The sequence below is a fragment of the Fundulus heteroclitus genome, chromosome 16 (assembly GCF_011125445.2).
Source record: "Fundulus heteroclitus isolate FHET01 chromosome 16, MU-UCD_Fhet_4.1, whole genome shotgun sequence".
Taxonomy (NCBI): domain Eukaryota; kingdom Metazoa; phylum Chordata; class Actinopteri; order Cyprinodontiformes; family Fundulidae; genus Fundulus; species Fundulus heteroclitus.
Window position 1 is genome coordinate 35,406,011 of NC_046376.1, and position 19,601 is coordinate 35,425,611.

The 19,601-nt window shown below is 42.0% G+C and overlaps 1 protein-coding gene across 2 annotated transcripts in view; it reads right to left on the reverse strand.

The window, feature by feature from the left end:
• Positions 1-19,146, reverse strand: part of pdxdc1 (pyridoxal-dependent decarboxylase domain containing 1) — a 41,873-nt gene extending 22,727 nt beyond the window's left edge. The window contains exons 1-14 of one of the 2 annotated variants that reach the window (XM_012879549.3): positions 18,887-19,146; positions 16,969-17,064; positions 16,769-16,837; positions 14,231-14,323; positions 13,047-13,193; positions 12,481-12,670; positions 9,938-10,006; positions 9,773-9,851; positions 9,544-9,628; positions 9,200-9,248; positions 5,837-5,938; positions 5,619-5,744; positions 4,672-4,722; positions 1,617-1,661 (exon numbers count right to left, since the gene is read on the reverse strand). In XM_012879549.3, the coding sequence (XP_012735003.2) occupies positions 1,617-1,661; positions 4,672-4,722; positions 5,619-5,744; positions 5,837-5,938; positions 9,200-9,248; positions 9,544-9,628; positions 9,773-9,851; positions 9,938-10,006; positions 12,481-12,670; positions 13,047-13,193; positions 14,231-14,323; positions 16,769-16,837; positions 16,969-17,048 (1,185 nt within the window). In that variant the 5' untranslated portion in view covers positions 17,049-17,064; positions 18,887-19,146. The remainder of the gene's footprint in view (positions 1-1,616; positions 1,662-4,671; positions 4,723-5,618; positions 5,745-5,836; positions 5,939-9,199; positions 9,249-9,543; positions 9,629-9,772; positions 9,852-9,937; positions 10,007-12,480; positions 12,671-13,046; positions 13,194-14,230; positions 14,324-16,768; positions 16,838-16,968; positions 17,065-18,886) is intronic. The other variant, XM_021325039.2, reaches the window with a different exon arrangement.
• Positions 19,147-19,601: the final 455 nt, after the last annotated feature.

Consider the following 19,601-nt stretch of genomic DNA (forward strand, 5'->3'; position numbering starts at 1 on the left):
GTCAGTACACCAGTTACTGTGAGAATCTTATGTCGTCTCTTAACCACTACCATACTTGTGATTTAGTTTACTGAACCAAGCTGAGTGTTTTTCAAGGCTCAGGAAACCCTGCAGTGTTTCCAGTTAATTAGACGATTCAAGTGATTAGTTGAATAGCCTACTAGTATACTTTTTCACGATATTCTAATATTTTGAGATAGGATATTTGGGTTTCTTAAGCTGTAAGCCATAATCAGCAATATTAAAACAATAAAAGGCTTGCGATATTTTCAGTTGCTTTGTAATGAATCCAGAATGACATTTCATGTTTTTTAATTGCTTTATCACAATATTCTAATTTTCTGAGACAGTCCTGTAATATGCATCGATAGATAGAAAGGTAAGGAAGCCAAAACCTAAGATCCGTGGATTTAATACCCAACTTAATACTGTGATTTAGTCTCTCCCCTGAGGGCTAACTCTAACCCTAACATTGGTGGATAAGAAACCTAAACCTACGATTCCTGGATTTAATACGATTTCATTAACTTCCTGTCGGGACAGACTTCTGGCATGTACTTCCAACATTGATTGTAAAAATACTCTAGGGTTATTTTAACAAGAGTTACATCTAGGAGAGGCAAAAAATATTTCTGGACTGTGGATGTAAATATTATGAATAATTTACAAGAATGTATAATGTCTAACATTTTCTAACATTAAAAACAAAGACTATCTAAAAACCCAGACAGGTTCCCTCAGTGGACCATTCTCTGTGTTTTGTCAGTCCCTGTGGTTGTTTCTCCCTTTGTCTGTTGTAAAATATCTAAACAGAAGACAGAGCTCTACTAATTAAAATGATTTTTTTAGGTACACAGCAGCATAATACTATACTCCTCTGCTCACATCAACACAATTGCTTTAAGGTAAATAAATGAACCTCTCCACCACAGGAACCTTTTCCAGGAAGCAGAATAGTTTGCTGGGACCATCCCTTCATCAACCAGGGTAAAAGTCAGATTTCCTGGGCAGATGTTTACCTCAGAAAAGACTCTTATCTAAATCAAATTAGTTGCAAGGTGTGAACCACCCATGTCTGGGCGATCCACACCTTGTGAAATTAGGAAGACATTATGGGACAGCCCACCAGCGATGAACGGCAGCTAATCAGGGAGCTGAGGAGGGTGAGAGAAAATGGTCTGAGAGAAAGGACAGGCGCAGGTAACAGGCAGAGGCTTGGTCCCACCTATAATAGAGAGCATGAGAGAGCCCAGAACGTCCCGCAGAGAAGCCCCGCAGATGAGTGGCATCTGCCACACTACGCCCTGGAACCAAGTTAGCCCACACTGACTATGATTAAAGCTGAACACACAGGGGGGCTCTCACACACACCTTGCCGACACCGTTTTGCTTCAGGGTTCATCGCCTGTAGCCTTTTTCTAACAAGCTATGCAGAGTCTATGGGTCACCGTGTTAGGACTGGGATCCCGCACACTTGGATTGTTCACTGCATCTAAGCTTCGTCACACCTCAGTGTGTGGCACAGTAGATGGTTTTAGAAGATGTAGTGAACAAGCTTTGAAGTCAGCTCTGCACCCCAAACGCTGATTTAGAATCAGTAAAATCCAACAAATTACCATTTTCAAAGCCTCAATGAGAGAGATCTCTTTCTCGGGCCCGTCCTACAAACACAAATGCATTTGGTTTGTGAACATGTTGTAATATGCAGCTTGATAATGCATGGATAAACTCAACCCTATACCTTCCCGAAAACTTTGGCAACAAATATAGCAGAATCACAGAATGAATGTAAAAGTATACTTTATGTTTTTATAGCACCACTGACATCCATGAGCATGTGTAGACTGGACCATGCCTTTCAGGTTATGGTGGGATTCCTTTCACAGCAGAAATGGTCCTTCATTTAGACTTTTACAACTTTTTAAAATATTTTATCACATTCAAACCTCTCTGTTCTTTCTTGGCTTGATGGATAGACTAGTGGTTCTGAATTTTTTTCTGCTGCGCCCCCCTTTGATGAATAAACCATTTTCAGCCCGACTCCCGATGCATTAAAGCCGTAGCTATGAAGATTACCCGGAATCCTGCTTAAAATACTATAATTTATTGGTTAACAATTAAATTCATCGTACATGCTATATAATGGTTTCAAAGAAGAATTTTCCACCATCACCACACTTGAACTAGAACACTAACAACAATATAAAATAATTTTAGCCCCGACTTGTACCTGCAGTAAAAACAAAGGCTGAAACTAAAATGTTTACTGCCTGTGGACAAAGCAGCTTGTTCTCTCTGTGGAAAGACGGCACGTTACTTTTAGCTAGCCAAGAACCTCATCATCAGTAAAATTCAGACCCAAAAGAGGAGACCTCAAATATGGCAAAAATAATATCAAGCCATTAATCAGATTTCTTCTTCTTCTTCTTCTAAAAAAAAAAAAAGGGGGCAGAGCTGGCCTAGCTGTTAGAGCAGTGCGCTCGTGCTCTGAGAAAGTTACAAGTACTCGGTTTGATCCCTGCAGACTGCCACTATAGGTCCCTGAGCATGGACCCTTAGCCCCAGATTGCTCCCAGGGTGCTGTGATAGCTGCCCACTGCTCCCTAAGGCATGGGTTAAATGCAGAAGACAACATTTGTTGGAATGTAAAATTGCAATGACAAATAAAGATTTCTTCTTCTTAATATTAAAGACAAACTTCAGTTCCATTAAAAGTATAGCAGGCTATCTTATTTTGGCGTTGAGTTCCGGGGGGGATCACCTTATCTATTGGTTGTCCTATAAGTCAGTCATTGTGACTCGTTCACATAACGCCACTATGTGTTCTCGTTCCTTAGTTTCTGCTTGCTGCGCACTTCTAGTCTTTATGTATCCAGTTAGCTTCGGTTTCAGCCGTTCATTGTAGCTCCGCTGCTCTCCCCGTATACTTAGAAAACGGCTGAGAGTCGCAAGAAACCAACTGACACATTTATGAAAAGAAGAGGAAGGCCTCTGAAGACGGAAATAAGACCAAAGTGGATTTGGGAGAATATTTCATGTAATCCCTTTGAGGAGTGGAAGAGCAGGTAGGATGGTCTTGTGCAGTTATTCAAAAAGTGATTTGGCTGTTTCTGACCTACATTTCAGGAAAAATCGTCCCATCTCCCTTTAAGTTTTACACTTTGTTAAGGGTTTGTTAATATTATTCATCTACAGACAACCATACCATACTTCAATGCAGTGACATTGTTGCTCTGAGGACTATAGAACATCCCTTCCTAGTCATACTGCTGACAGCAGGTACAGACAAAACAGCAGGGGGTGCTGTTGTCACATTTAAAAGGATTTACAAGGCCTGTATTTTCTGGACAAAAAAAAAAAAAAAAAGGCAAGGCTGTTTTTGCGCCTCACCTATACCTTCACGCCCCCCTAATAGCACACTCCACTGTTTGAGAAGCACTGGGATAGACCAACACGAAGTAGGGCAGCTTTTGGAAGTAGAAGGAAATGACACATGACGTTTACATTTTCACCATTTGATGGTGTGTATTTGTACTCAGCCCCACTGAGGCAATAGTGGAGCACAACCTTTCTGTTCCATCACAGCTGGAAGTCTTTAAGGGCGTGTCTCTTCCAGCTTTACACATCTTCAGAGTGAACTTCTGCCTATTCAAAATAGCTCAGACTGGACAAAGACCATCTCTAGACACCCATTTTCAAGTTTCACGACTTATTCTGAATTGGATTTAGGTCTTTACTTTGACTGGGACATTCCTAATCATGAATCTGCTCAAATCTAAACCATTCCATTGTATCTCAGGCTTCTGACCAGGATCCAGCATCGTTCTGTGGCGATGCTGGATCCTGGTCAGAAGCGTGTGGAGAGGGTGTGTTCAGGGTGATATGCAGTGTTAGTTTTCTGCAACACATATGCACACATATAGGCTTTTGCCCCCCACCTGAGCTGTGGATCTCTGCAGGGCATCCTGAGTTACCATGGGCCTTTTGGCTGAATCTCTGATTAATGCGTGGTTTAGGTGAACGGCCTCTAGGTAGGTCTGCAGGTGGTCCATCATCTCTCCATGATGGAGAGATTATTTAGAACCTAACTCTGCTTTAAGCTGAACCAGACCTTTCTCCTTGGTCTTCATGATGCTGGATGTTCTGATGTTCTCTAACGAACCTCTGAAGCCAGAAACAGAACATCTGCAGTTCAACACAGGCGGCCTTTACTGTTTACCAATTAGCTGAATTCAAAAGGCAATCTGTTGGTGTTTAGTGGTGTCAGACTAAAGGGGACTGAACACAAAGGCATGTCACATTTTTCAGATCACCGTGTATTGTAATTCATTAAAAATGATGCTCTACTTTTGTGCTGGTCTATCTTAAAATCCTAATAAAATACATTAAATTTTCAAAGAAAAGTTTGGACTGTGGGAGAAAAGTTCAAAGGGTATGAATACTTTTGTAATGCACTGTATCTTTAATTTTTTTTATATAAAGCCACTAGTAATACCAGAGCATAGAAAACATTCTGAACTATGAACATTTAATTCATATTTACTCCACTACAAAAGCCCAGAGACAGTTTTACTTCTAAACAGAGAGCCATCATCACGGCCAGCAGTCTGCACAATTATTCCATATCAGACATTATGTTCTATAAACCAGCAGAATGTTTAGAGCACCTACCGATATTCTGATACAGGCCACAGATTTCAGCTTCAGCAGGAGTTGCTGGCTCTGCAGGAGAGAAACTAAAATGTCAGATATACAGGGTATGAACCTAGACGGCAACACGCAAATAATAAACCTCATTTCTGAAAACACTTCAGAATATGATGAAAACATAGTCTATGCTGTAAGATGAACCTGCATCATCTAGTTGGCCCACATAATCTATAGTGTTTTTTATAGAATCCACAGAATCCATGCAGTCCATTTTACATAACCTTCCACCTAAATGCACAAGATATTTTTCCTGTCATACTCTTCCTCTAGCCTCGTGAGACCATCCTGATCTCGCGAGCTTTCAAGGTTTCACTTGCAGATCAGTCTGGATACTCTCCATTAAAGAAAATTTGGAGCCGTTCACCAAACGAACGTCCAATCAGCGTTGGCTTTGAGGCGGGTTGAGGTGTGACGCAACGAAAAGCGCGACAGTTCAGCCTAAAGAACATGGCGGCTTCAGCCGATGAAACTAGCGTTAGCGTGGCTATCGAGCAAGTTTTATCGGAATTACAGAGTATTTCTCTGCTGAGCTAACGAGCCTTTACCTGCAGCAGCAAGAGTAGCTTGGCTTGTGGTTGTGTTTTCGTCGTCGCTCGTAACAGAGCGACGACGAATCTGATTGGTTTATTTGGCCCGTCTATCACCAACATAGGCCAATCAGCTAACCAGTATTTTCGCCCCTTCCCAAAATTACTTCAACGGAAGGTTTCCAGATGGATATGCGGAGCAAATCTATCTGGCGGAGTCAGGTAACTCTTCCTCAGTCTCTGACCCAAAAAACAAAAGTGAACCATTGAGGAAAACAAATCTGCATAGCTTCCATGGTGCCCTTTTTGTCACAAAAATCAGTCTATTAAACAAACTTTAGTCATTCAAATGTCAGTTGTTTAAGATGAAGTGATGCTCACCAAAGCTGCGGCATGTCTGATCTTTTCAATAATACCGTTGTGGCCCAGGTGCTGCAGGGAGAGCCACAGAGGCAGAGCTCGCAGCTTCTCCACAGGCTGGCTGGAGGTCAAACCTGCTGCCAGAGACTGAGAGCACCAACACACACACAGCAAAGCTTACAAAACTTGAATGTGGGACCAAAACATCTCCTCTTTGAGTGACATGCTTATTGGCCTACCAGGGCCGGGTCTTCATGCCTGTAGAGGGTGACAGCGGTTACTGCAGGCAGTCCCAGCCACCGCCCCGGTGTCAGAGTCATGCTGTCACATCTGGTGGCTGCCTGTGGAAAAACAACAATGTGCACCAACGCACACTGGTTACAGTCCAAGGCGGCTTCTACAGAGTTCTATAATAAACTAATGTAGGGAAAAAAAACTGTTGGCATTTACTCTGCATTTAGTCCCATTACAACCAGAAACATTGATGTGTTTTACTAAGATTTTAGCTGACAGGTCAACACACTGCAGTGCATAACTTTAGGGGAAGGAAAATGAGTAACAGTTTTATAAATCAAAATCAAAAATGTATGGCATGAATGTCTTTCATGATACCCCTGAATAAAAACCACTGCACCACATGTGCCTTCAACAAACAGCTGCATTAGACACAGATGGGCTCTACAAATGAATGACTTCTGAAGGGGTTCTGTTGCATTTACTTTCCTCTACACAACTGTCTGCAGGTTTGTTTATGTCCAATAATCAAAATACAGGAAATTGAAGGAATGAAGATGAAGCGAGATTACATATTTGAGAGGTAGCGTAACTGATTCATGGAGCAATCACACCACCCAGTTATACAAAGATGGAGGAACCTATGTGGCACTTGCTATGAAAACCTATTTTTATTATACTGTATATACAATATACACAACGTAATATTTAATCATTGCATATTGCACATTTGTGTGTATATACTGTGCTGTTATTTAGACAACTACGGTGGCTTGCAAAAATATTAATACCCCTTGAACTTTTTTTTGTCACATTACCACCAATTTTATTGGAATTTTATGTGAAGGACCACACAAAGTCATATACAATTGTGAAGCAGAAAGAAAATTAGACATTATTTATTTTTTTACAAAATAAAAACTGAAAAGGGCATTGTGCAAAAGTATTAAGCCCCCTGAGTTAATACTTTGTGGAACCACCAACTGTCATCTTGTGATTGGAAGTTTTGTCCATTCTTCTTTGCAAAACAGCTCAAGCTCAGTCATATTAGATGGAGAGTGTTTATGAACAGCAGTTTTCAGATGTTGCCACAGATTCTCGATTGGGTTTAGGTCCTGACTTTGACTGGGCCATTCTAACACATGGATATGTTTTGTTTTAAACCATCTCACTTTTGCCCTGGCTTTATGTTTAGGGTCGTTGTCCAGCTAGAAAGTGAACCTCCGCACCAGTCACAAATCTTTTGTAGTCTACAACAGGTTTTCTTCCTAGATTGTCCTGTAGTTGGCTTCATCCATCTTCCCATCAACTCTCCCCTGTCCCTGCTGAAGAGAAGCACCCCCAGAGCATGATGCTGCCACCACCATATTTGACATTGGGGATGGTCAGTTAAGACTGATGTGCAGTTAGTTCTCTGTTACACATACATTTTAGCATTTTGGCCAAAAAGTTACATTTTGGTCTCGTCTGACCAAAGCACCTCCTTCCACATGTTTGCTGTGTCCCCAACATGACTTCTGGCAAACTGCAAACAGGACTTCTTATGGTTTTCTTTTGACAATGGCTTTTTTATTGCCACTCTTCCAGAGTCACCATGGGCCTCTTGGCTGCATCTCTGATCAGTGCTTTCCTTGTTAGGCCTTGTAGGTTTAGACAGACGGCCTTGTCTGGGTAGGTTAACAGTTGTGTTGTACTCTTTCCATTTCCAGATGATGGATTGAAAAGCGCTCCGTGAGATGTTCAAAGCATTGGAAATCTTTTATAGCCTAAGCCTTCTCCACAACTTTATCCCTGACCTGTCTGGTGTGTTTCTTGGACTTCATGATGCTGTTTTCTCCCCAATATTCTCTTAACCAACCTCTGAGGCTGTCACAGAGCAGCTGTATTTGTACTGAGATTAGATAACACACAGGTGGTCCCTATGCAGTCATTAGCAATCATCAGGCAACTTCTGAAGGCAATATGTTGCACTCAGAGCAAAGGGGCTGAATACTTTTGCACACCACACTTTTCAGTTTAATTTGTAAAAATGTTTTACATCATGTATAATTATCTTACTACCTCACAATTGTACACTTTGTGTTGGTCTTTCATGTTTGCGGTTGTAATGTGACTAAATGGGGTGTGAATACTTTTGCAAGCCACTAATTCAGTGTTAAAGATGAGCAAGTTCAAATGAACACATCCATAAGTGGAGTTGGAATTTCTGAAAACTTTTGAAAACTAAAGAGAACGAAGCTCATCCTGTTGTCATTTAAAGGCTCTCTGTTAGAAGAACAAAAGCTTTATGCTGCACTTTTAAGTCAAACTTTGGGCATTTCACAGAGAAAGTGTTGCACTATTCAAGGCAGAAGCATTTAACTCGGTGTCTGCTGTGTCCCTGCATCCTGGGCCAGCAGACACAGTTCAGCTTTATGAGGACCATCCATCCATTTTCTTACTCGCTTTATCCCTCATGGGGTCGCGAGGGTTGCTGGTGCCTATCTGCAGGAGTTCAATGGGGTTCACCCTGGACAGGTGGCCAGTCTGTTGCAGTCTGACCTTTATGAGGACCTAGACTAGTAATTTAGGCCATGCGTCTCCCCATGTTTTAAACTTGATTCTACCACCTTCAGCTTAACTCCATAGGCTCAGTAGGCTGGTGGTTATTGTTGAAGGGTGGGAGAAGAAGCAAAGATGTGCTGAGAATCTGCAGCTTTGAACTTTTCTGTTCACCCATCCTGCAGGTCAGTAACTAAAAGAACAGATGATGAATTTAATTTACATCATAAAGAGTCTGGCAGCTTATGGGCTAAAACAGAATCAAGATTGTATTAAACAGGAAAATCATGGTGGATTGACTCCCTCATGACCAAAATTATACATGGAAGTATAACATTTATTGGAAGTTATATTTGTATGTACTTCAGTATGTGGCATTTTTCAGTATTACTGTGGGTTTTTGACTGTGCAATACTAGCTTAATGCACATTCCGTTCTGACTTGATGGTGATCAGAGGGATCAAAGCGATCACAGATACAAACCTGGTCTAAAAGGACACTTTTCAGCCAAAGCCAGCTGGTTTGAAAATTACTCCATTATAAAACACAGTTTACATGAGCAAAGACACCAGGAGAGAATAAAACAGACGTCCGGTAAAAGCATAATCCATATGCTAATTTTGGAATGATTTAATGATCTTTGTAATTTTTCCAAGCTATATTTTGGATAAAATCTGATAAATGGATTAGAACTAGTTAGAGTTAAGAGCTGTGGACTGGGAAAATATTTAGATGGTGAATCCTGAATCAGTTCAGTTTAACATGAATTTAGAACTAGTTCTTGTTTAGGATGAGCTGAACAGACGATTATTTAAAAATGGGATTACCATGACAGCAGAGGTGACCTGAGCCAGTGCCAAGGTTGCAAGGTTGACCCTAAAGGAAAAAAAATGTATCATTACGTGACAGAAGTGCAATCGATACTGGCATAAGTCAAATATCCTGAACGTCTTTCCTTTTAATATACAGATTGTTAATTAAGATGTAACTAGTAAATACAGGTTTAGGTTGTTCTCTGGGTAACAGTGGTGGCTCCTGAAAGCTGGACAGCCCTGTGGCCTGTTACACTTTCCCAAACAAATCTATTTTCAGGGTTTCACTGCTGTAGCAGTACAACAGTCAGTCTGTTCCCTTTATTATTTGTTGAGAGAAGGAGACTGAGGTGACGTACCCCTCCACATGAAGCCATATACTGTGCTGATCACACAACTCTTTCAGACGACCCAGTTTGTCTGTGTGACCTGCTCCAGGGGTACCTGCGTAGGTGACAAACAAGAAACGTACACGACCAAGTCAGTGCGCAGCAGAGACTAGTTTTAAAAGCATAGAGTCTAAAATCCTGGAGTTCTACGTGCGGACGTTATGGGATATGTTCACTTTAAACTGTGATGCTCCTTCACCTGCGTTGGCAATCAGCAGCAAAGGAAGCTTCCCAGCTTCTATGTCCTCTTTGATCAGTTTGTCCAACAGGGCAACATCCTGGAAGTCACAAGCATGATTCTCATCACATCCATTTTCATTGAACCATTTGAGACGGCTGCTTTCTCCATCATTTTTTTCCCTACCATTTGGTGTTGGGATCCAAAGATGGTGTTACATGGCACTGTGCACAGGCTGGACAGAGGCAAGCCAAGCTAATAAAAACAAAAGGAAAATTAATTTTCTTTGTATGCAACATATATTCTTTGCCTTTAATGCAAAACCTAAGAGAATATACACTATCACATATCAACAGATTCAGCAATCCCCATTTAAACTAGGTGTAATCGGGATATTTACTTAGGCTCACATGTGTGTAGTCACATGAGAAGCAGCTTAAGACCCGTCAGATTCTCTAAACATAACACTGAGCCGACATATTACATCACATCTCCAGCGGTCATTAGGAAAAAGGCAGGTCCACCCTGGACAGGTCACTAGTCCATCACTGGACAACATAGAGACACAGGAGAGACAACCATGCACCCAAACACACTGATGATGAAAGGTCATTTAGAGAGATTAATTAGACTAGCAGTCCTGTTTTTAGACTGTGGGAGGAAGCCAGAGTACCCGGAGAGAACCCACACAGGGAGAACATGCAAACTCCATGCAGAAAGAAGACCCCAGGTCTGCATTCATATCCAGGACCTTCTTGTGTTGACAGAACATATATTGTTAAAGAAAACCAGTTGTAGCTACGAGCTAAATCATAGCTACATAACATATTCTTTGTGTTTAATAATGAAAATGATTCAACTTCTGCATTATTAGACCCCTCCCCTCCCCCTTCTTTTCACGGATCCTTCAGGTCATTGAAGTTTGTAAAGTGTTTTCTAGCTCTCCAAAGGTCCCACCACTCCATTTTAATTGGGGTCTAGGTTTTGACTAGGCTATTTTAACTTCCTTGGCCTTTTGATGGCTGTCTGACATTCTCCGTCTCATTTGGAAAACAGGCTTTTAAACCCTCATTTGAGGATGTAAAAGCAGTGGTGAGCAGATACTTCAGCAGCCATCCATGTAAGCTTCAAGGACCTCTCACATACGTGGGCAGAGCTGGATTTTAAACATAATCAGTGATACAGGCACATGTAGCTCTTCACAGCTCAGATTTTGGACCACAGTTCATTTTAAAGTAGACATGAAGAAACTCAGTTTTGTCAGGTTATCAACTGCAGTGCTATAAAATCAGTCAAAGTGCCTTCTGCTTAACCATTCCTGAAAACGGTACATTATGTTCTAACTGTTCTATGTCTGGTTAAGTTGATCTGAGAAGAAGACTAAGCACCAAAAATAGGAACAAAATTGAAAGTGTTGATCAGAGGTGATAGAATCCCCTAAGAATTGTGCAGAGATGTTTAAATCTGACCTGAGAAAGTTAAACCCCTGCATAGTTTTCTTTCATCCTGTTCACTTAACCAGCTGATATTAAACCAGTGGTCTCCTCGATTCCAGAAGTCCTACCGCTTCTACACGCATCCCTTGCCCTACACATCTGAATCAAAAGGCTAAACCAGCTCACTAACATGCAGTCAATGAGTCTGCTAATCAGCTCATATTGGAGTCAGGTTTGATGAAGCAGAGACGCTTCTAAACGTTACAGGACAGTTTGAAACATTAAAACGTTAAAGACATTAAACATTAGTCCCTGTCTCTGTGGTGGAGCTGCAAAAATGTATCCCTGTATATCAGAGAATAGACTTTAAACTACTTCTGCTATTCTATAAATCACTGAAGGACTTAGCACCTGAAAACATCACAGACTTCTTGTCAGTGCATCAACCCTCCAGACCACTAAGGTCTTCTGATTCAAGCCTACTCTCCATACCCAGAACCAAAACCAAACATTGAGAAGCAGCATTTAGTTTTTATGCTCCACTTATCTGGAGCAAACTTCCAGTTGACTCAAAAAGTCCCGAATGTTTTCTGTTCCCCCCCACCCTTCTCCAAAGGGGCATCCACCAATCCCAACAAAATGGGTCAAAAATGTAAGTTTTATCACTTTTTCTGTTAAATGCATTAAAGCTGAAGTTCTGAAGATTACCCAGAATCCATTTTAAAATTTACAACATACTGTATGTATGGGTTCATGTATAACATAACAATGGTTTCTAACAGCAAGAATGCTTCAACATTGCCAGACTTTTTAAACTATATAATATTTACATAAATAGCTTTTAGCCTGACTCGTACATGCAGTCAACTTTTAACCATCTATGAACCTCATATGGCAAAAATAATATCAAGCCATTATTATTAAATAGAAACTTCTGTTAGATTAGGTTTTGTACTTCTTTAGGAGTTTATTAACAGTATTCATTAAACTACTGACTGCAGGTAAAGACCAAACAGCAGGTGGTGCTGTTGTCACGTTTAAAATGATTTAGAAGACCTGTATTTTCTGGACAAAAAAGGCAAGGCCCCCTGCAATACCTTCACAACCCACACTATTTGAGAAGGTTAAAAACCTTTACGTTTAGAGTTGCCTTTGAATGTTAACATTGAAGTTTGTAGCCCAACTTGCAATGTTTTGTTTCTTTGTTCTGTTCTTATACGGCACTTTGAATTGTGTTGTGGTTGAAATGTGCTTTACAAATAAACACTCCTTGCCTATAAGGAGTCCACTCACCTGGCTGCATAGGTGTTGTCCCAGGCCCGGCCTGCAGGAGGCGCTTTGGTAGATCACTGGCTGTGTGGAGCTTAAAACAGCATAGCCTTCAGTAGTATAGTCCTCATAACGGGCATTGATGGCGAGCCGACAGACCTTTACAAGGCCATCCCTGTCATCTTCATGGAAATAGGCAGAGCCGCTCTCATACCTGCAGGACAGCCAGGTGATGGGTGTGGTTTTAGATAAACGTTAACAAGGCACACAAAACTCTCCAGGGACTAAATCTGTGGACATTTAGGTTCGCTCCTGTTTCCCTAATGGCTCCAAAGAACGAGAGGCATGCGGAAAAACTACTGAACAAAAGAAAAAAGGTATCTATTGTTTTATCAGTCTCTTTCTGTTGTGCAGTTGTTACAGATGTTGAACCAAAGCACATAAAATACTGTGATAAGTCTGCTTTTACTAAAATTTATCTTAAAAAAGTACTCAGTTCTTCTACATGACCTTTGACTAAATTCATAGAGAGTATGCAGCTGTGCAGAGCTGTCTAAATGTAAGAGCAGGAGGCCACTGCAGGGTCTTACCTGAAGATCCTGCACAGCCACAGTGTGGTGTCAGACAGAATGCGAGTGGTTAGCTTCCGCAGTCGCTCTCGGCCCAGCACTGAGATGTAGGCTGCCAGGCTGTGACCCAGCAGAGCCATGTGGCCCTGTTCCCCCACGTTCTGCATCCTGATGGAGAGACCACAGCACAACTTCACTGAGGGCTGTGCATTTCAGCTACGCTTTAACTGTAGAAGGGAACAGCATTCACAGCTTCACACCTGGCACTAACACGCATCCTGACAACGGTTCTGCTCAGACCGCCTTTAGTGCCAGCATTCATCTGGATACAACCCCTGCTGGAATGGATTCAAGGACCACCGTATGTGGTGAATATGGCTGAATCCATGCCGACAAAGTAAACCGATAAGATGTGCCAGTGAGCTGTTCTACTGTGGTAATCTTTAGGAAGTTGAAAGGTGTGACTAGTTTCTTTTTTCCATCCCTACACAGGTGAGCTTATAAAACGTCTGTAGTTGAATTAATTCCACAACAATGGAACTCTACATACTGACATTGTTCAAATGCTTGAAGGTATCAGACGTTACAGAACGCAGCAGCCCTGCTCAGCCGACAGGCCGCAGTGTGTCGGCTCATAGAGCAGGTAACTGATCTGATCGCTGAGGACACGTTCATTTTCATGTGCAGCCCTGTTCACACCTGTTAACATCAGGTGTGAACAGGGCAGCACACAGTTTTCATTATGTTCATTTAAGTTCTCAGTCCATTTTAACCTAATTTTTAAAGGACCAAAAATAAAAGTTCAGGCATTAAACATGGAAGCTGTAAAAAATGTCAGGACCGAGGGAAGGATGAACAGATGAGAGGTTAGGATCTTTTAGACAATCATATAGAAAGTCTGTAAATCGAACTAATTTCTTATACTCTGGGTTCTGTTCACTTATTTCTCTGGTTCTGGAAAAGTAATGAATCAAATTCTAGACAGCAGACGCACTCTTATTTAACAGCGGTGCATAGAAGCCGTTTATTAAAGCGCTGGACTGGGTCAATGAAAACTACTAATGCTCTCCAACCCACCAGACAAAATCCTGATTTTCAACTTGTAGTTCTGGATTCATGAGCAACAGAAAAAATATCAACTCACATTTTATTCACCAGGTTTTTCCCATAATAAACCGACTATGGTAATAAACAGTTCTACTTACGCTTGGCTCGGCTTGTCCTTCCCTTCCTCCTCATCCTCCTCTTCATGAATGAGGTGGTGAACAAGGTGCAGTATAGTGGTGACATCCTGACCACTGCAGACCAAAACACAACACAACTATTCTTACCAGCTGAATGTTTTGGCTTCGTAAATCCTTGAACAGTTAACTCCCGTTTTCTAAATCAATGGCTCATTTGTTTCTAGAACTGAGTAAGAAGGAAACAATATGGAATCACTCTGAGTGGAGAATCAGCCTGGATTTTGCTTTTGGACATGCTCTGAAAAGATAGTGAATACCCCAGAAAGATGATGTCTGGGTTGCAGATGCCAAGGAGGAGGAAAAGGAAGACCCCAGAGAAGATTCATGGACATGGTGGAGGAGGACTTGGAACTAGTAGGTGTAACAGTTGGAGAGGCAAAGGATGGGGTGAAAGGCAGGCAGAGGAACCCTAAGGGGAGCCGCCAGAAGAAGAAGAAGCCTCAATAAGGTCAGTGGATACTCTTTTACCATCCGACCTTATTGTGTTGTTACACCAGGACACATGGCTCCTGCAGGAGAGTCGTCAGCTGAGACAATGGAAAGGATCCTCCTTTAAGAAGGTTAAATCAACACAGTGTGGGAAAAGATTCTGGTTGTTTCAGGCCAGCTGGGTCCAAAGTTTGGAGCTAAAACTAAAATGTTCAGGTTTTAAAGGGGAACCAGACAGGTAGACCAAGAAAGAAAGGTTTCAGGACAGAAACCACCTGCCTGAAAACAGACAATGCACAAAAGAAAAAAAACCTGAACGACAAATGGACAGAACCAGGAGTTAAGATTTGTGTGTAAACCATAAAACATTGGCTGGTATTTGCATCTAGAGAAGCCAAACACTTAAGTGTTTAGTGTTTAACACCTGAACAGAGGAAAACAAGGTTCCAGCGGACTTCAGAGGAACCATGGTGGGCTGCGGATGCTTGGATGAAAGCACTGATGAATTCTGAACTTGGATTAGACAAGGAGGTGAAGCTGGAAGGTCTTGCTGGGTGTGTGAGGCACTTAAAGGAGCACTGCACATGTCAGTTATTACCTCTGTAAATAATAAATTGGCCAGCAGGGGTCAGCAACAATGACATCTTACACAATGTTCTCATTCCATCCATCCAAAGTAGAAGAAAACACTTCCTCTGCAATGATGATGCATTGTCACTACCCGATCCGTACCGGTACGTACAGTACGATCTGTACCATCAGCTCATTTGCGCACAGAATAACTTCTGGTAGGCAATATTTAGTTTTTCTTACTTTTTTATTGTTTTGTATTTTTTTGAGGCGGGGGTTTCTTTATATATATATATATATATATATATATATATATATATATATATATATATATATATATATATATATATATATATATATATATATGAACCAAATGAAGTAATTGCTGTAATCACAATCACACCTTGTTATCTGTTGACATGGAGTACACATCAGAATACCACAGTGATCATCATAGGGAGCAATGTGATGGTGGAAATCCCCAATAAATGTTGTGTGGACATGGATTTAAGCTTTAAGTTGGCTTATCAGAATATATTTATTTGAAAGGTCCTTATGTGTAAATATGGCTCACCAGCAAAACCATGAATAGCACAGCGGTTTTGAATGCTTATGATAAAGTTGAACTATGACTAAAGTCTGATATGGAGGCAAACTGAACCTCTGAGAGGAGCCATGATGCATTTTGGCTGAAATTCACCACAATACCATCTGCGTCGCCTCCAAACTTAGCGCACGCACAAGTCAGAGTCGCTGTGATCGCCATGATCAATTACACGTAGCGGAAAGCCAGAGGTTGTTTTCACCAGTCAAGTCCATGCCTCAAAGAATCTTTTCAGTTCATTACTTTAAAGCGGTTTCCTCTAGTTGCTCTTAAAAAGATGTCTCATTAGTCATAAAGATTTAATTTTATCTATTTGTGTCATATCTGTAATTAGGTATCATTTTCAATAAAAATAAAGACATTGACTGAACATCCTCAAAAGAAGGAAGGCTGTATGGAAAGTAGAGCTAAAGTAGAGCTGTTATGAGATTGTCTCAGCCAGGATAACTATCCCAGTTGTCTTGCTTGCTAACACTATTCCAGGATGTGCCAACTACGGTGATAATGAAATACCTTGACATTAATAAAAGAGTACTGGTTTCTCACCCTGTCCATTGTAGACTGGAGAGATTTCAACAGGAATTTGGCCTTAAAAGAGACATTATGTGAAGATCTGTGCCTGGAAGCAATTAGTTGGTGCGTCTGAAGTAACGTCCAGATTCAAACTCTATAGACCTGTGCAACAGCTTCCTGCTCTTAAGTTCTAACAGTGTACGACTGACGTGTCCTGCAGAGGGAACGCCATGTACACATTTTTGCATCCTGACAAACTGTTAATATGTCACTTGACTTATTTGACAGTATACCCGTGCTACTATCACCTTGTCTTCAAACACAGAAGTCTCAAAAGAGTATGCGGGAGAACAGGTAGATGATTGTGTGGCTGTGTGTCTTACTCTCCCTGCAGGGGTCCAGGGATGATGGTTCTACTCAACCGCCGGCTTTCTGTTCCTGCATCCGCTTCCCTGAGCAAATGCACAAACACACACAGCTTTATTCAGTAAGAATGGGATTGGAAATCTGCATTCACCCCCCCCCACATACACACTCCCTCATTCTAGAAATATGGAAGCTGAACAAGGACACTTAATCCTACATCTGTCCATCTCCGAGGATCCTCATGGCTTCACTCAGATTTTTTCCCACCTGAGCCAGAGCAGCGTCCACCATCATCATGGAAGGTGTTTGTGTCCTGAAGGAGAGGCAGGCAGAGTGAATTTGCACAGTGAAAACACAGCATGTGAAGCACAGCAATGCAACGCAGACAGACGCTGAAGATTCTGTGGACAAGGAACGGTTCCGCCAGAGGAGGCCATGTAATACTTTAAGGATATTTCATTCTGCACCTCACCAATTTGTACTTAGTTTTTTTTTATTTAACTGCACTGGGCGCAACAGAGTTGGTCAGGCTCAGATTAACAGCAAAAAGGAAATCCCGCATTAGTTGCTTTGTATTTATTGCGGTAGGGATCTACTGAAAAGATCCAGTGAGATGAGAAGTAAAGACAGAGGCTGACAATGACAGTGCCTTGCAAATATATGGATACCCCCTGAATTTCCCCTCCTTGTCATGTTCCAACCACAAACCTTTATGTAGATTAATGAAACTGTATGTGACCGGCCAACATATAGTAGTCCAGAAGTGCGGAAGGAAAAACCTGTGTGGTTTGAGGAACCTGTTTACAACCTAAAATCTAAGAGTGGCATGCGTTAGTCTATAGCTCCTTTTACTCTGGCGCCCCTAGAGAAAAGAAAAGGCTACTGCAACCAAATACCTTCAAAAGTCACCTCATAAGTAAACAGAGTCTAGATGCGTGTCATTTATTACAGGCATAAACACGCCTGCTCTGTTTCTGGCCTCAGAGTTTTACTAGAGAACAGTAGAGAACAAACAGCACTGTGAGAACCAAGGAACCCAGCAGACGGGTCAGGAGGAAAGTTCTAGTTGAAAGCAGGGTTAGGTTCTGAAACAATCTCCCGAGCTTTGAACATCTCACAGAGCTCTGATCAATCCATCATCTGAACAGGGAGAGAGGATGGACCAGCTGCAAGGACGAGGAGATCGGAGATTGGAGAAGCAGCCAAGAAGCCACTGGCAGCTCTGGGGAAGCTGCAAAGGTCCATGACTAAGCTGGAGCAGCCTGCTGACAGGACAACCATGAGATGTGAAAATCCACTGGTGAAAGATCATAAGCTGGTATTAGCCATGCACACGTGGCCTATCCTGTGTTGGCGGGCTACGGTGGTGGCAGCATCATGCTGTGGGGATGCTTCTGTCTAGCAGGGCAGCTGCTCAGGGAAATCCTGGGAAACAAACCCGCAACCAGGTTTGAAGTGGAGATTCACTCGTTTGTACGAACGGGCAAAAACATCTGGTCTCTGGACGCGTGAAGCTGGTGGAGACAAACCTAAAGACCTGCAGAGGGTCGGATTTTTATTGGGGAAATAAATGTAAAAGGCATGCAACATTTTCCAAATTGATACGTCAACATGTATTGTTGTGATATGGCAAAATGTGAAAAGGTTCTAAAGGTGTGAACACTACTACAAGTAAAGAAGCCAAGTTAAAACAGCTTTAATAAAAGCTGAATAAACATTGCAATGTGGTTTGCATTGGTAATTAAAATGAGAAACGCTGACTCATTTCTGAGAAGATGGTGAAATTTATAAGGCTTTTTCTCGGCTTTTGAAAGTCCAACCCACAACACTGTGAATAGTTACTAGGTTTTAGGTTGTGTACTGGAACTATCGCTTTATGTTGGACTCCATTACTCCCTCCTCAGCCAGAACACGGAGCAGTTCTGCAGACAGCTGTGCTCCTCTGGCCGAGAGAAGCGCAGCTTTAGCGGCTGGCTCTCCTTCAGCGGAGCCCTCGGTGACAGCTGGGGTTCGGACAGCTGCTGCCGGGCTGCACATAGGGAACCAGCAGCAGCAGCGCGGGGTGAGGAAAGTAGCTGAGCTGAAACAAATCCCCCCCATCACACCTGCAGCCGTCCACAGTCCGCGCTCCTTACCTTTAAAGCCCTCAGCTGACAGTTTGACTCCTGCCCTCCGTGGAAGAGGACGCAGACAATCAGCTCCAAGGTAACGCCGGGATGCCCCTGCAGAACTCTCCGGGAAAGCCCGTGGAATTGTTTAATTGTCGTGCTTGAATTGATCGCGTATATTTAATGATCCGTCTCCGTGTGTGAGTTCAGTTAAGCACTGACCGAACCGGACAGTTTACTTCCTGGACCTGCAGAGCGACGTGAATTCCACGCTGGCAACGCTGACGTCACCCTCCGCCGCACAGGATTGGTCAGTCTGACGGCAGCTGATTACCACATAATGTTTCTTTTACTTAGCTGAAATCATTTAACAGTGGCAACTTAAGGAGAAAGGAAGACAGTTGTTACAATAATTAGAACAAAGTTGTGGTTACAAGGAGAAACCGAACCAATAGGAGAGAAGCGTTTGTTTTTGTGTAGAATAAGAATCGGGTTCTGCTTACTGAATGGAGCTCTCTTAAAGCCTCCTACTGTTTTTTGTGTCATCGGCGTAGTGTTAAGGTATGGTGTACTAACTCTGACATAATCAGAAATAAATATAATAATATAATAAATATGTCCAGGGGTGTACCCCGCCTCTCGCCCATTGTCAGCTGGAGATAGGCACCAGCACCCCTCGCGACCCCACAAGGGATAGACGCGACAGAAAATGGATGGATGGATGGATAAAATAAATACAGAA